Source organism: Strix aluco, chromosome 4, assembly GCF_031877795.1.
Source record: "Strix aluco isolate bStrAlu1 chromosome 4, bStrAlu1.hap1, whole genome shotgun sequence".
Lineage (NCBI taxonomy): Eukaryota > Metazoa > Chordata > Aves > Strigiformes > Strigidae > Strix > Strix aluco.
Window position 1 is genome coordinate 10,212,136 of NC_133934.1, and position 16,640 is coordinate 10,228,775.

General features: G+C 42.3%; 1 protein-coding gene across 2 annotated transcripts; it reads left to right on the plus strand.

The window, feature by feature from the left end:
• The first annotated feature begins 975 nt into the window (after positions 1 to 975).
• LOC141922582 (E3 ubiquitin-protein ligase RNF4-like) lies at positions 976 to 16,404 on the plus strand. Of its 2 annotated transcripts, none has more exons than XM_074821967.1 (8): positions 976 to 1,064; positions 7,109 to 7,276; positions 7,739 to 7,859; positions 8,595 to 8,674; positions 9,174 to 9,183; positions 10,744 to 10,909; positions 13,156 to 13,204; positions 13,556 to 16,404. In XM_074821967.1, the coding sequence occupies exons 2-8, from the start codon at positions 7,268 to 7,270 to the stop codon at positions 13,703 to 13,705; spliced, it is 585 nt and encodes a 194-aa protein (XP_074678068.1). In that variant the 5' UTR covers positions 976 to 1,064; positions 7,109 to 7,267; the 3' UTR covers positions 13,706 to 16,404. The 2 variants fall into 2 exon arrangements, with proteins under 2 accessions (XP_074678068.1, XP_074678067.1); XM_074821966.1 differs by having other exon boundaries at positions 1,054 to 1,180.
• Positions 16,405 to 16,640: the final 236 nt, after the last annotated feature.

Below are 16,640 nucleotides of genomic sequence, written 5' to 3' on the forward strand. Positions count from 1 at the left end.
TCAATATAAATGGACAGACCACAACAGCCTTCACATGCAACTACGGTGTAACAAGGCCCAGATTACCTGAGGAACACTGAGGGGTTTCTGCCCTGTGATGAGCATCAGAGAGTGCTCACCCCTCGTGTAGCACGGTTGCTGCTGGGTGGTACTTGGCTCCCTCCTCCACATCAGCCCCAGTCATGAGGAAAAGCCCACGCTCAGTGACTGCCTGGCCAGGTAATCCGACCTACCCTAGAGAGCACAGATATTTTATTATTTAAATGAAACCAAAGACACAGAGACGGTTATGTGGCAAGCAAAAAAATATACCTAGGGCAAATCTCAAGCACTGTTCACCCAGGGGATGAGAAAGCAAGAAAAATCACCCAGAAAATCTACAAGTTTCTCTACAAACAGCCAAGCAGCTGGGCATAGGGCAGTGAGATCCAAGAAAGACCAGATGATCCGTGCATTAAGGCAAAGCAGTTGGGAAAAACCCTTTTCAATCGTGAGGGCATTGAAACACCTCTGCAAGTGTTTATAGTGAGTTAAATAGAGGATCTGGGCTAATTACACCACAGGCAACAGGTAACTATCTCCCAAGTCGATGGCTCTGGTGATTTTTGCTCTGTGCATTGGAAACATTTCCACAAGACTGGCACGGGCAGGGAGGGAACCCCCGAAGTTCACACACACACTCCTCCCGGTACAACAACACTGCAGAACCCAGCAAAAGCACAGTCCTGCTTCAGCCACCCCTTCCAGGGTCCGACAGGACAGAATTACCCCTGGAACCGAGGAGAAGTTTCCAAGCGCAGCCGCCCACCCCCCGGGCCATGGCGCCCCGCCGGGAGGGGGCAGCAGGCCGTGGGAGCCCCGCACAGGCCGCACGCCCGCCCCGCCCCCAGCCGCGCGCCAAACTACAACTCCCAGCACGCCCCGGGGCCGGATAAGAGGCTCGCTTCTCTGCGTAATTGACAGGCGCTGCGGCCACTCGGTGAGCCGCAGGGCGGCGGTCTCCCCAATGGCGAGAGAGCGGAGGCGGGTGTTGCCCTACGCCGCTGCCGGGCCGGGCGCTGAGGGTGAGTGCTGGAGGCCGGGGGGCTCTGTCGTGGGGCTGGGAGCGGCGCCCGGGAGCGGCACCGGCACCCCCGGGCCCGTCCTGCTTTTCTGAGGCGCCCGGGGCGGCGGGAGACAGGTGAGGGGAGGGCGGGGAGGGGCGCTGGGAAGGCAGCCGCGCCCGGCCGCGGTGGGGGAGGGGTGGGCCCGGCCGGCGCTGAGGGGAACGGGGGGAGCTGGGGCTTCTTCCGCCGGTGCGCGGAGCGGGGCCGGGCTGGGCCGGCGCTGCTTCCTTCTTCAGGGCGGGGACGGTGACCGGAGCCTCTTCCCCCGGGCGTGGAGCGGAGGCACCGGCGCCCCTCACCCTGAGGGGCTCCCCCTCAGCTGCCCCCGGCCTGCCCTCGCTGAGCCTGGTGTGCCGTGTGGCGTGACCCGCTTCCCCCTCCCCGGGCCTCATGTTATCTTTATTTTTTCATCTCCACCGCTTTGGGGGGCTCCGGGGCCTGAGAGGGCCGCTGCCTGGCCCTCAGGGCTGGTCCTGGCCGCTCCTGCCCTCCCGGCCGGGCGCGGCGGCTCCCCTCACTGCCGGCGGACGGCGGCTCTGAGGTCTGGGGTGCACCTAGGCCTGCGGCCGCGTTCTGCCCCGTATTCCCTCGAAAGCCAGACCATCCGGCCCTTGCAGACAGGCTGCTCAGTCTCCTGTGGTGCTCGCTGGGTCATAAACTGCATCTGCTGCGGGGGCCGTTCAGGGGGTGACCTGAAGTGGCTGAGAGAGACAGGTGCTGGAGAAGGGGCAACGGCGTGCCTCCTCCTCTGGAGGAACAGGAGCGGCTCACTGCATGCGGTAGATCTAGCTGCATGAAGTTGTTAGTCTGTCCTCCCATTTCGTGTGACAGCAGGAGTGGAGGGAACGCTTCTCTTCTACCTCAGCGTCCCCCTGCACCTCCATTACAGGGCGTGAAAAGACTCAACTTCTTTTTTCCTTTCTTCTGTATTTGATTTTGGAACTGTTGAAAGTAAGCTGTAGCCTCTCCTAGAGAAACATGCATCAGCGAGGAGCTTTTCTTCTGGCCAGTCTTCATCTTTCTTTGTTGTTTCTGAAATAGGACATCTGATCAATGAAAAGTTTTGGTATGTCTTATTCTGTGGGTGTCTTGTTAGTTTCTTTGTTTTGGATTTGGTCTTTTTGTTGGTGTTTTTCTTGGTGTTTTTTGTTAGGCTGCTCGTAATCCTATGTCTTATTTGTCTGTAGATGTAGCTGACTGTGTAGACCAGTCAGGCTAGTATATCTCTATGGCAGGCTGTTTATCTCTCATCTTTACTCTTTTTATAGTGCCTCTCACCAAGCTTTTATTGTATAAGACTGCTTGACCTAATTTGGATAAAACATAATAGATTCAGCATCTGTTTTCACTAAAGTTATTGTAGTACATCTGAAAAAATGAGAATGTCTTTAAAGGTGCTGGAAATACACGATAGGGAAGTTTTGAAAGAGTAAAATGGCAGATTACTTGTTCCCTGTGATTAAAAAAAAAAAATGAGACTAGCACTTTGTGATTGGTAGGTGCTTCTTCTGACCACAGAAATTTTTTTTATACATGCTACATCTTTGATACTGTGTTTCCTGTTGTTATGAGTGCAAGGAAAGGTCTTGAGAGTAGAAATGAAAAGCAAAGTCTTAAAGGCATAGCATATGGTGTTTTGACAAATACAATGTATACTGCTTTTGTCACCTGTGCCTTGCACAAACCAAAAATCTAGACTGACATTATTGCTATCTTCAAGTAGTTACATTAGTGTATTTGCAATGTTTAGGGTTATTATGAAGTAAAGTCTGGTTTGTGTTAGTGAGATGGTAAAAATGTCTACTTCTTGCTTAAGCTAATTTGCCTTGATTCATGCCAAGCATGTGGGAGACCAAGACTGTTTCCAGAGTGGTACAAGAAAAGTTTTCAGTTTATGTTATCCAGAGAATCCATTTTTTTGGAATTGTAATACAAACATGTTAAATTAGGTCAACTTGAACTCAGTGAAAATGTTAACTTTTTTATAGAGGAAAAAATTTTAACAGGAGACTTAAAATGGTGAATATGGGAATCAACAGTCTCTTAGTGTAAACATTGTTAACTTAATTGGCTTTACATTTATTTTTCTCAAGTATCTACCTGTACAGAGAAAGATTGGTGGATATAGTCCTTCAAATGCCAGTGAGTGAGTTAGAAAAAATCTTGGGCTTTGTTGTTACAAGGATAACACTACTTAAGCCCTTGGGAGAGCTAAATGACAGGAACAATAACTGCATGTGTGGAGCTCTGTGTATGAGAGGAAGGGGGAGTGGCTTCTTCTGGCACTATCATCCTGCAGTGATGCAATAAAAAGTCTGTTAAAAAAAAAAAAGTTGACAGTATTTATTGGTTGCTAAGTTTTCACATGAAATTTTTTCTTAGTTTTTTAAAAAAATCTTAATTCTAGAACTTTGAATTGATGTCTGAATGCATGTTGCTACAAGTGTAAGAGATGAGCTCATTAAGAGCTTCAGCTGGAGTTGATGCTTATGGGGTGGGGGGGGAGGTTGATGTGGGAACTCTGTTACTGTATAGTCTTGGTGCTGGGTTTCATAGTGACTGGTGGAGAAGGGGCATATAGACCTTATAAATTAATTTGGGCTATCCAGTCCTGTGTAACAAATAATATTATTAAATTGAGTGGTCCTGAGGTTTTGAAGATCCTTCAGGAGCTCTTATTGATGACTATGCCTCTAAATGTGCAAAACTTGGAACTGTTTCGTCCTGTTCTTGTGCACTTCTAACTTGATCTGTGGTATATTCAAGAAAGTAAGATTTGCTTTATTTTTGCTACCTATTCTTACAGTTCAGGTAATTACCTTTCAGTGAAGTTTCCTGAGTAAGCCAATAACACAGGGAAATCTATAGCCCCACAGAAGAGGTTTGTTCTTCCAAGACAATAGTCATGAGGTCATGAGACTCCTTCCATAGTCTTAATAAATTCCAGCAGTCTGATTTTTTTTTTTTAATAAACATGACTCTCCCGAGTTGGGTCATGTTGATACTGATGAACCTGCCTATGGTGATTTATTACAAGGTGGTGTTACAGTGAGGAGCTTCCCTGTGGGTGTCCATTATTAACTTCCTTCTTCAGAAGAAGCTTCTGAAGAGGTTAAGATTTGAGCCATTAACATCCAAAACATTTGTGCCTTATGTGTACTTGCTGTATTAAGTGTAAAGAAAGCCTACTGCCAATGTTGGAAGATCCTGAAAATTAAACCATCTGAATAGCAATAGTGCTCTCTGTCACTTAGTTTGAGAAGTGGCTCTGTCCTGTGTTGCCTTTGAGGTCTGATATTAGATCCTTTGAGACATGTAGTAATCCTATAAATAATCTGTTCCTTGGTATCTTGGTCAAGAAGTGTGTGAGTAAGGTGGTCTTAGCATGACAGGTCTGTTTGGTTTGTTCGTTTGTTTTGGGGGTGGTGTGGTGGTGTTGGGTCTTTTTTCCTGCTGTGATAGCTTTTTGGCACTTAAGCCGCTTGTGAACAAAGAGAATCTGTGCAACATTTTGTGTTTGGAGTCATCCCAGGTGCTTGCCCTATATTTTTAACCCTTTCTAAGGATATGTTGTCAGCATACCATTGCACTAGGTTGTATTCAGTGTTAAATTTGAAAAGCACCCGGTCTTATGAAACTTTCTGGGTGTTTTACATCCAAAACTGTGCTGTCTAGTGAATATATCAGACTTGATTTTTTCTGTCTTTCAGCAGTGCAGATACATGAGTGTATTAGATTGCTCTAAAAAATATTTAAAAACTAACAACTTGTAGTTTAAAATAAGCTTATATAAAGTTTATTTCTTTATAATCCTTAGCTAGATGTGTGTACCAACTAACATTTCCCAGCTTTTTAATGTCCATGTATTTTTTCCAATTCCATATCTCAGGAGAATTGGGGAACATGTCTCTTGGCCTTCTTGATGAAATCAACTTAGAAAAAAAATCTAATCTTCTTAATATACCTCTTATGTTGTTCAGTTTTGTTCATTCTCCTGTTGTGTGCAGAAAATTGCTTTGCCTAAGTTTGTTACAGCTGTTAGGTGAAGATGGTAGCTTGTCTTTGAGCAATTAGTTTCAAAGAGCAGATGTACTAGGTTTAGGGATGATTCTCTTTCTTGCCCCAGTCCTTTATTCTTTGTGCTGTGTGTTCTCCGTGCTCCACCTCCCCCTTTACCTTGTCTCGAGAAACCTTCCAACCTATGAATAATAATCATATAGAGCAAGGAACTTGTATAGCATCTTGAAAATGTGCTCACAGAACAGTTTCTCTGGTTTGTTTTGTATGAGTGCAGAATTAGGCATGGTCTTGTTTTAAAAGTTCTTGTTCCCTATGATAAAAATTCAGTGAAGTGAGTAAAATAGGATCTTCCCAAGAATGTTGGTAAGGCTGGCAGAAAAGCTTTCTTACTTAACAGGTGAAATGAAATCTAGACCTTAGGCACAGTGGGGTGAAGTGTGCAAAGAGAACTCACATTACCTGGATACAGAATATTATGAAAATGGTTGTGTAGGTGAGTCCTGCACTGAGGAAGCAGGAGACTAAAAGTCAGCTCCCAGGTTTCTCTGATAGTAAACTTGGAGCCTTAGTCTTCATCATCCAAAGTGAGAACATAAGGTTATTGCTCACATTTGCAAGAAAAACTCTAGAAAACTATACGTGTAAGTTAGATTTTTTAAAAAAAATCTTAAAATCTTAAAACAAAACTGATAGGGTTCATGTTGGGAGGGGGAGTTATGCATAACAGTTATGAAAATTTCATCTACTGTGACCAGGATCTGCCTGGGGACTCAGTGGTAGTTCAGTCTGGCATATAGCAAGTGGTCCAAGTTTAAAAAAAAAAAAAAATGCAAGCAAAGCATGTTGACTTTAATTTTAGCTTTTGCAATCCAGTACCAGTTTTAAAGTGAAAAAATGGGAGAAATTTGAGTGGCATATTGTGTTGCTTAAAACTGTTCAGAAATATCTTTGGGCTTTGTAAAAGTACTGAATTCAGTGTAAAGATTTTTCTCAAGCATGTTTTGTTTCAATAATGTCACAGTTCAGTGTTAGTGGGTCTCTTAAAGTGAGTGACTTAAGAAATAGAAAGTTTAAGAGGAAAAAATCAGTTGGGCTTACTTTAACTCAAGGTTATGATTGACTACCAGTGCTATGCCATCTTACTGCATGGTCTCAGTGTTTCTTAATCCAAGAATAGTTTAATAGTAAGTGTGCTGGCCATTGCAGTGTAGATCAAGGTCAGCATTGGGAAGACAGTTTTGCAGTTCTTGTTTAACATCACTGTTTTTTCCGTTGTCCCTCTACTATCTCCCCGCCCACCCCAGGTCCTCTTTGTGTGTTGGACACGTAACTGTACCAGGAGCAAGCTTAAAGATGTGAACTTCAGTACCACGTCAGCTACTCATAACTGCCTTAAATCCAGTTATTTCCACTTAGCAGTTCGCTGTTGGGTGGGCAGTGGCTTGTACACCTACACTTACTACAGAGTAGCAACTGTAAATTTGTATTCTCTTGCAGATCTGTGAGTATTTCTAAACTGAAATTTCTCTGCTGCACTTGCTTTAGATTCCTCTCGAGCTGTTCAGCTCCCACCTGCTCAAATCTGGAGATGGGTTGGAGAAGAGAATTGTGTTAATCTGGAATTTTTTGTTCTCTGAAGACGGCTGCTTATGATGGAATTCCCAGTGATTCCTGCCCACATGCAAACATTATTACCTCGGGAGTCAACCAGTTGCTTTTCAGTCAAACTTCACTGGGATTCCTTAGTATTTTTCTGGTTTGCTAACAAACTAGCTTATTCCTCTGTTTAGTTTAGGAAATGGGTAAGAATGACTGAGGCTTCAGGCCCAGCTGCAGGTGTCTGAGGCTCAAAGACCAAACTCTGGGACTTCCCCTCTAGCTTTGGACAGAAACTGGTGCCTCAGGAATGGGAATCTTGGAGAGGGGGTGTGTTTAAGAGGACAAGCATTCCCAATAGGTAATCCTCTCTTCTTTTCTTACAGGTTTGGAAGAACATTGTTCTCAGACCCTGAGAAATCTGGACTCCTGAAGTGTGTTACCAAAAGGACTATAAGGAGTTGAGACTTGTAGCTTCCTTGCAATTACTTCTTTGGTGTTTGTACTTTTCTTACTTTTTCTGTGGTTTTAGAGCAAGAAACACCATGAGCACAGTAAGTATTTTACTACTGAGTGCAAACCTGATTCTTAAAATGTGTTTTTTGAGATACTTCTAGAAATGATATTAAGAGGTTGTAGTGAATACACGGGAACATAAGCGTATTAAAACTTTATGTAACTTCCTGTTCTGTGATACTTCAGATTTCTAATCTGTCTAGGTGCTAGAATAGCTCGGAAATGCTTACAGTGTGAGCAAAAACCTGATATAACAGTGAACTAGTCTTCCAATTTGCAAACCATCACGATATGTTTTTCTTGGTAAGACATCTGGAGCGATGTCTTGTCCTTGATGCGATGTGTTCAGGTAGGAATGACCCATACCACCCTTCGATGCGTATTCCAGCCTTTCCGGGGAGTGTTTTGAGTATCCTTGTGTGCTTTCATTGGTGCTGCAACAGTGAGGGCTACATTAATACTCCTCCTCAATAGAATGCTAAGGCTTTGTTCTCTCTTAGACTCAACGAAAGCGCCGTGGAGGAGCAGTTAATTCCAGGCAAGCTCGGAAACGAAACAGGCTGATGGCTTCCACCGCAGAAATGGCTTCAGAAGCTGAGCCAATCGAACTTGAAGAAAGTGGTAAGCTTGCTTTCTAACTCGGTAAGAACATAAATTGCTTCTGGAGAGTTGGGGTTTCACTTAAGGCGTGTGTTTGCCAGTTTCTAGGCCATTTACTCTTTTAAAAAGCATCTAGTATGGCATCTGTAAACAGCAAACCTACGGACAACTGGTTTTCTTTGTTACCGAGATGCGATACGTTCAGCACTAGTGATAGATGAGTTGTGTAAGAAAGGGACTCTAGCGCTGCTCAAGCTTCTGAATGTCTACTCTGAGCTGGGAGTCACTGCAGCTGCCACTGCAGATGGTGGCAAACTAAGTTTGGGAATTCCCAAGTTTTAAGAAGATAGTTTAAAGATTGCCATTAGTCGTGCCCTGTCCCTCAAGGGAACACGGACAGCATGGTACTGTAACATTATTATATCCTATAGGATTCATGTTTTACTCTGTATGATGAATGTTCTCCTATGTCAGCTGAATAATCTGTTGCTGTGTACCTCCCACGAGCTGTTGTCATACAAAAAACTGTGTGAGGAGCTCAGCTGCTGTTCCTCTCACATTGCAACTTGCAGAACACAGCGGTGGTAATGCTCTATGTGGACTGCTGAGGGCAAAGCTTGAGTGAAATGTTGGATACGTTCTTGAAGAGAAAAGGGATAGGGCAAGGTTGAATCATACCTCAGCCTGGTTCATAGTGGCAGGCAATTTTATTGCTCTGCGATGTCTGATCTTGATTCTAACATTCTCTTTTTTCAGCTGGTGAAGAAGTTGTAGATCTCACATGTGAATCTTCTGAACCTGTAGTCGTTGATCTAACTCACAATGATTCTGTTGTGGTAAGTCGTGAATGGCACACTTATCTAAATCTTGCAGTCAAGTTAGTTTTCTGTTGTGGTCCCTGGTAGGATCTGGCTTTAAGGATAAGTTTTTTAAGTTCAAAGTTGACTTGTGTGTGAAAGCCACGCGTGACAGGTCAACACAGAAGCTGCTCTTGATGTGCACTTACAAATAGCGAGAGGGTAATCTAAAATAGATTGATTGAATACTGAAACCGGGGAGCAGGGAGGAGGGTGTTCAGGTGGTTCATAAGCTGCCTCCACTTCTATCCCTTGGCAGCAGTGTGAGTAGAACCAGAAGCAACCACTTGTTTTCAGAGCAGCAGCTAAGTTACTGCTACTTCTAACATTCTTAATCAAGAGAGGGCTACCCTGCCATTCTTGGCTTGTTCTGTTGTAATTGCTTAGCTTATCTGGTGTTTGGATGTAACACTAGGGGTGCACACCAAAGTCTAATTGTATTTTCTTTTCTCTCCCTTACCATATATATTGATGCAAGATTGTTGAAGGTGAGTTGATGTTTTACAATTGATAATGGAATTGTCCTAAAGTTGGGGGTTTGGGGTTTTTTTGTCTTTTCCTCCAAATTTGAGCAGAATAAATTGAAACTGCATTTACCAAAAGGCAAAGGACAGTGCTAAAGTATCTGGCCAGTGTCTTAGAGAAGAGATCCCATCCATGTTTGTTAATTGCTATCAGAGCTTGTAGAAAGTAGCTGAAATAAAATACATCCAAACTTTTCACAATATGTGTTCTTATTTTCCAAACAACAGAGAAGTTCTGTAAGCCCCAAGCGGACAATAATTTTGTCACTTTTAGCACTGGAATGTCTGCTTTGAATAAAAAAATGTCGAAAGGCTTTTTTAGCCTGTATTGCAGTGAAGAAACTAAAGAAAGTTATTTGTGGTCATAGTATTCCTTTTCATTATCTAGTCTAACACATCTCAGATTTAGTACTGAGTAGTATTAACAAGTGTAGATTTTTTTTTTCACTTTAGGTGGTGTACTAATTATAAGTTTTAAGAAGTTAATCCTTTACACCTTTCAGACCTTGTTCTGATTGTGATATCTGAGATGTATTGGTATGTTGTTCGCTGCTTACTTAGAATATAATCTGTTCTGTGCTCTGAATGAAGCAAGAGCAAGTAAAAAATAGTTGCAATAGAAGTTGCAGCTGTGTACTTATGCAGGAAGGAACTTGAATTTTGTGATGATTTATGTAATTTTAATTGATTAGTGCTTGATTATTGTTACATGTACATGGGAGTTGCAGAGATAATCATGCGGTTTCTAGTTGTTAAAAAGCAAATAGCAATTCTTTAACCTTTGGATGTTACAGAACAGGCAATTTAACACTTTTTTTAATCTCCTTTTATCTTGGGCAATATAACTCCATTTTCAAGTTACCTTAACTCAGGAGGAAGATGATGAAAACTTCTAAGGAGACAGTGCTGAAAGTAGTAGCACAAAGTAGTAAAGTTTAGCATCATACCTGCATAAAGCAGTGAGGAACCACAGCAGCTCTATAACTGACATTTTTAGATTTAAGCATCTCTTCCACCACTTCTGAAACCTTCTGAACAAAGCACTCTGTGTTTACCAGGCCTTTTTGTTGTGTATGTCCTACCTTGTCATGCTACTTGGAAACTTGACTTCAGCCCTCCCTCCCTGTAGCAATTGTTGCAGCTTCTTGACATAGTATTGTAGAATTCTCTTTAGAGAATGCTCCAGAATCAGGAAAGGTAGCTTCCCTTTATCGGGGAGACTTATTCACAGGTAGTGTGACTATATGAAACTTATGGTACTGAGAATCTTTTAAGATGATGTTTTAGCTGTTTGTAGGGTGCATAGAGCAAATGTTCTGTGTTGATATGTAGCAGAATATTCACAATGTCTGGTAGTGTTCAGCCTTAATATTTAGGAAACTAGTTCATTTAAGATTGTTTTTAACCCAGATAAGTGTGGTCCATTTAAAATATGAACCGTTACAGACTATTTATAACCATGCATTTCAAGAATAGTTCTAGGGAGATATATATTATATCTAACTTATGAAAATTAAATTACAGAGAATCAACGACAAAGGAGAAATCTTAGACTAAGAAGCCAGCGACAGTCGGACAGCTGTGTACTGAGTAGCGATGATGAAGATGAAACAAGAGACAATGATGTGTACGTGACAGATAAAGTGTCTCAAGAATTGGGATCACTGGAAGATGAAACTGCAGGTTCAAAGTATGTATGCCTTATGGCCTACCAAACATTGAATTTTGCTTTTCTTATATATACAGGACTAAGCTATATTGCTATAGCCTGGCTTATCTTTGAAGTCTTAGCTTATTCTAGTTAGTTCCCTTTTTTTCAATGAGTACAACATCACATTTTGCATGATGGCCAAATGATACTGTTTGCACTTGAGGACAGAAAGGCAGCCCAAAACAGATGTACAACTTTGCATACAACCTTAAAGATGAGTGTGGGGGTATGGTAGGGAAGGAGGATTAGTCACAGGCCATAGCTCGTAATGTATTGCACTTACTTTTCCTGCTAAGCTCTAGTAGTGATGTTAGATATGGAAATATTTTCATTGATGTCAATGAGACTTGGTATCACAAGACCAGCAGGCAGCAGCCTGGCAAATTCCAGTAAAAACTATTATTCATTTCCTGTTGCTTTTTTACACGCTGTGCCAGTTAACTGCCTTTTTCTCTCGGAGCAGTAACAGTTCTTCCCAAGGCATACTTGCAAGGCGGTTGTGGAGGTAATACTGTTATGGGTGGTGTTCTGTCCCATGTATGTTATGGAGCTCTGGCAGGTTTGCATATGAGATGGTGATCTCGCTGTTTGGGTTAGGTGCCTGCACAGTAAAGACCCCATTCTGCAGAGAAACAGTGAACTCCTGCTGGAGGAGCGCTCCATTATGTTAATAAAGATGTGATGTATTAGACTAATTAAATGAAATCAGGTGTCCATGTGACTAGGGAAGACAAAGAACATGAGAATTGTGGTATAAATATTTTTTAAAGTGATTGGCGGGGTGGGAATACAGGTGTTAATAAAGCCGGTGTGCTTTGAACCTCTTAGGGTACCGGAAGGCGATGTAGGAGAGAACTTGGGTATGGAAATTTTGGGTGTCAGGCCTTTATGCCACCTAAAGGGCTTATACTATGCTAAAACATAGTGTGTTTTGCCAATGGATTTGTAGATTTTTCAATTTTGGTTGTTAAGTATGTAGCTGAATGAATCCCACTAATTAGTTAATATAAAAGCAAAGTTTTGTACCATCAATCTCAAGCTTCTCTGTTAAAGAATGTGCCTTCCTGCTTTGTTTAGGTAAGGCTGAAAGAGCTCAGTGCTGCAGCAGTTAACATTGACAGAAAGGTACCGATGCTGGAGATTGCCACAGAGCCATCTACAGAGTTACTCTGTGATGTTAGTCTACTCTTATGAAGGTTATCATCAATTGTAATTAATTACTGAGTTGGTATTATAGCTGCTGCAAAAAGAATTTGAGCAGTAAAAATGGGAGAATTAATGAACTTAAATTATGTATGTGAAACTAGGGGATAGAAGTTAGTAGTGCTCACTGACTGACTTCACAGGATAAAAGATATCTCATGCTTTCTTTTCCTGTTTAATAAATTACAAACTGTTGCTTAGCGTGGGTGGTGACATAATAGCACCAAGCGTGTATGGTAAAGACTTACGAAAGCAGCTTACTCTGATCATTTGAAATGGAGATTGATTTGTGAGTAAAAGTGGCAGGAAGCTCTTTCTGATGGAGAACATTAGTCAGCACTTACGGTGTGACATATTCCTTACACAGACTAGCTATGTCTGTTAGTAAGTGTGCATGTAATACAGCTGTCCTACTGGCCGAAGGCAGGAGAGGTACATCTCTAGTGGTACCTTAGTAATAGCCACCAAGTTGGTCCTTCTCTAAACTAGAAATTTAGTTCTGCAAATTTTCTCACAGTAGGGTGTTCCTGCCCTATGTTTTGTAAGAAAAGAGTTTTTATATGAATATGTTGCTGGGCTGGGACGTTGCTACATTGGAATAGGGGATGTTTTAATTTTGGACAAGCTCTTTCCCTTCTAGAAAGAATAGTTTCCAAATGACAGCTAGATGCTTTTGTCACAAATCTCTTATTTATGACCTGTTGAAAATTAACACTGCCGTAGGTACACTGCACAGACCTATAGACTGCTGTTACTTGTAATAATAGAGCAGGGTGGCCAACTGCACCTTCCCCCTAATGGAAACCAAGATGCTGTTTCCTTTAGGTAAAAGACACCCTAACTACTTATTAAATGCAACAGACTGAGAGAGTTAAAGGTACGCAGGGAGCTGCAGATGAAATGTGCTGTGGCTAGTCTGTGCAGTCAGATGATTACGTGACTTTTCATGTATTGGACGCCCTCAATGCATGGTGACATTAATGGATGCATGTTCTTTCTGGTTTTGTTCTCTCCACTGCAAGGCCGTCTGGTACCGTTAGCTGTCCGATTTGCATGGATGGCTACTCGGAGGTAAGGATCCACATGCTGCTGTTGGGTCTTTTTTGTCGGAGGGAGAATGGGGCAGAGGATGAGCTGCGCAGCTCTGTTGGGTTATGTGGGGTGCTGCAGGCAGCCGGCCTGAAGTACAGACCTTGGTTTGAAGGTCAAGCTAGCTTGTAACTCCAAGACACTTCTTAGTGGTGTGCGTAGAGCGAGAAACGCTTCCCGAGAGGGCACTGAAAGAAAGATCTCAGTGTTCCTTATTGTTATCACAGTAATGTACTGATTCCAGATACGCCCAGTCCTATTTGCCTCGTGCCAAGAGACCAGCAGAGTTGAATTCTTTACTCCAGGTTCGTGTTGTGGTTTCTTTTCTTCCAGATTGTGCAGAGTGGACGACTGATTGTGTCAACCAAGTGTGGCCATGTCTTCTGCAGCCAGTGCCTCCGCGATTCCCTTAGGAATGCCAACTCCTGCCCAACCTGCAGGAAGAAACTCACTCACAGACAATATCATCCCATTTATATATGAGTACTTGTGTTTCTCAGGACAGACTCAACTGGATTTTTGGGGAAAATGTCATGTTTTCAGTGCTCTGAAGATTTAAAGAGCAGCAGGTTGTGCACACATCCAAATAAAACTGATTTTTTTTTTTTGAGAATAACTTGTACATATATAGACCGCTTTTTTACGGTCCAAGCTGCTGCTTGTCATGTCCCTCATTCTAGAGTTAAATTTAGGACTGTCTCTAAACTAGACCAGCAGCCTATATCAGAAAGGAAGCAGCTAATCCATTTCCTTCTACTTTTTTAATGCTTAAACAAGAGGGGTCTGAATATTTTGTTATTTCTCACTCTTTAAATTATTCCCACCGTCTCATACAGATATGGAATAGTTAGCGCTCAGAATACAGATGAACAATTTGCCATTTCATTACACTTTTCTTTTTATCCTGTAAGAAGCTCATGACTGTATTGCTTTCTGCTATACCATCTTTGCCCGAGTAAGTTCTGTAATGATGGGTTGTTTTATCATCAATCAATATTAAATTGACAGCCACAGTAATGCAATAAAATAACTTGCTGTTAACCAGCAATCCGTTTTTTTAAGCAGAAGGCTTGAACATGTAGATGTCTTTATGAACTCCATGAGATCAAAAGTACGTAGACAAATTGCGGTGTGTACAATGTGAAAATACTTCTTTGAATGTTTTAACTGCCATGAATTCCTGTGTTTAAATCACAACACTGAATCTGTTTTCTAACGTGATGAGATGGTCTCTTGGGTTTGCTACTGTTCTATTGCGCGCTCTCATGATAACTAAGGAGAACATAGTCTTCTCTAGGCTTGCTAGTGATGAATGAGAAGCAAATTGTATGCTGTCCTCTTGTCAGCTGAATACCAAACTACCTACAGATCTTCTTACAGTATCAAGTGTACCCAGCATCATGCTTAAAGTTCTGTGTGTTCACTTTGCTGTTCTCTTCACTTGTTATACTGACACCTGACTGGTTTTTGCCTGGTGCATAGGATTAAAAATTAAATAATTGTATTGCCATGGGTTCAGGAAGTGGAGGCTTTAAAAGATGTTTGGTAGCAACCTTGACTTGGCAGCTTTTTTGAGAGAGAAGTTTAATCTCCCTTTGCCCTGAGGGTTGTCCAGCTTCTTTCAAATGTGCATCTCTAAGAAACAAGAGAAGTAAGATACATGTCCTAGGAGAGAGAGAAAATTCCTCTATTTATCAAAACAGGTATACACAGGTTTATGCAGTCCCCCCCCCTTTTTTTTTTTTCAGGACTGAATTAGAAATGTCTGCTTTAAACCTGTTACAGCTAAAATCTGCAAGCTGATGTGGAACCCCAGATGAGCTGATACAAACAGCATGTAATTACAGTAATTACATGTAGGTGAGATGATAAAAATCAGTATTTTATGATCCACATCTGCAGTAGCCGCATCTGTGAAAAAGTCCAAATTTAAACTCGGACACCTTTTGGCAGTTGGTTGGTTATGAAAACCACTAGAAGCACCACTCTGTGCTCTGGTGCAGCACAATTGTAGGCTGTGTTTAGTTAACATTGGTGTTTGATGTGTTTGCTAACCTGTCCGAGGGGTCTGTAGGAAGCCTTCAGCTAAAGCAGCTCTTTTAATTAGCTGTCTCAAGTTCTGCATTGAAGATTACAACCCAAAACTCAAGGGTTTTTTGTTAGGATGTTTAGGGATGTTTCTGGATGTAGTAATACAGACAGAGTTTTGTTCCATCGAGGTTAGCTTAAGGAATGCAATACCTTCCCACCCTGGTTTGGAATAGCCTTGGTTTGGTGCTGTTATCAGGAATATGCAGTTTCTGCGTTGTGGCAGTATGATAACTGCTAAAAGGTTACATATGTTGAGTTACTGTGTGCTCCCATTGGTAATATGACCTACAAGCAAGGACTACAGCAGTCTTAGGGTAGTGCGGTGCCAACAACGGCTGGCATTCGTGTCCCGAAAAGCAGATAATTGATGAAACAATGCTAAAGATTGCTTAAAGCGTTAATTGCATGAAGAGAAGCAGCCCAACATTAAAACTGTCAAGATATTTAAGGGCCACAGAAACAGCTTTCTGCTGGTACTTAAAGTGGGGGGGAAAAAAAATGACGGCCAGTTTTCCTTGGGTGGCTCCTGTAGGAGAGGGAGGATAAGAGGATTTAAGAGATTGCCTCTGGGGATGAGGGCGAGTCACGTATCCGTGCATCTTTCACAGTGTACTAGCCATAGCCTGAAATGACTTTGCACAACTCCCTCCATGTAAATATCACTTTATAGTTTGTGTCTCAATAAAGAGATCTAACTGAAATTTAGATGTCACAAACTATAAAATATTTAACAAGGAAGTTTTTAGCTTTTTGTGTACCCTGTGAAGTGCCACAGATTTTGTGCATCTCAATTTTAAGTCTCAGTACATGGAAAAATACTAAATTGCATTACATGCTTTTTATAGGGGGGGGGGGGCGGGGGGAACCACGCAATACATTTGAGATCCAGTGCTGTTTCACTTTGGCAAGAACTGCTAGATAATATAAAGATTTTTTTCATTATGTAAATGTATGTCTTGTTGTATATAGTTCAATTTTTCCTGTATTTAATTGTATTCATGTCTGTCTGTCCCATCTATGTTGGACTCTGCTGGTAGGCAAACAGTTCTTTTAACAGGTGGAAATAAAACTATTGATTTGATCAGTCAGAAGTGCTTGTTCTTTTAATCAGACTGTATTAATTGATTTTGGGGGGAAAAGAATATCCTACCTCCCCGAACCTGTTCTTTTGGTCAGGGTGTGTTGTGTGGGGTGAAGAAGGGCGCTGCCTGGGATGGGAGTGGCGAGAGGACGCCGGTGTCGAGCCTGGGGGCGCGGGGGGATGTGGCGGGGGGGGCTCCTGAGTGGGAAACTGCCCACAGAGAGGGCTCACTGCACAGCGCAGCGG

What these genes read in the sequence shown, in the direction of transcription:
- LOC141922582 (XM_074821967.1), top strand. An exon ending in GATGAAACTGCAGGTTCAAA is followed by an intron (nt 10,910 to 13,155) that starts GTATGTATGCCT and finishes CTCCACTGCAAG; the next exon opens with GCCGTCTGGTACCGTTAGCT. An exon ending in GCATGGATGGCTACTCGGAG is followed by an intron (nt 13,205 to 13,555) that starts GTAAGGATCCAC and finishes CTTTTCTTCCAG; the next exon opens with ATTGTGCAGAGTGGACGACT.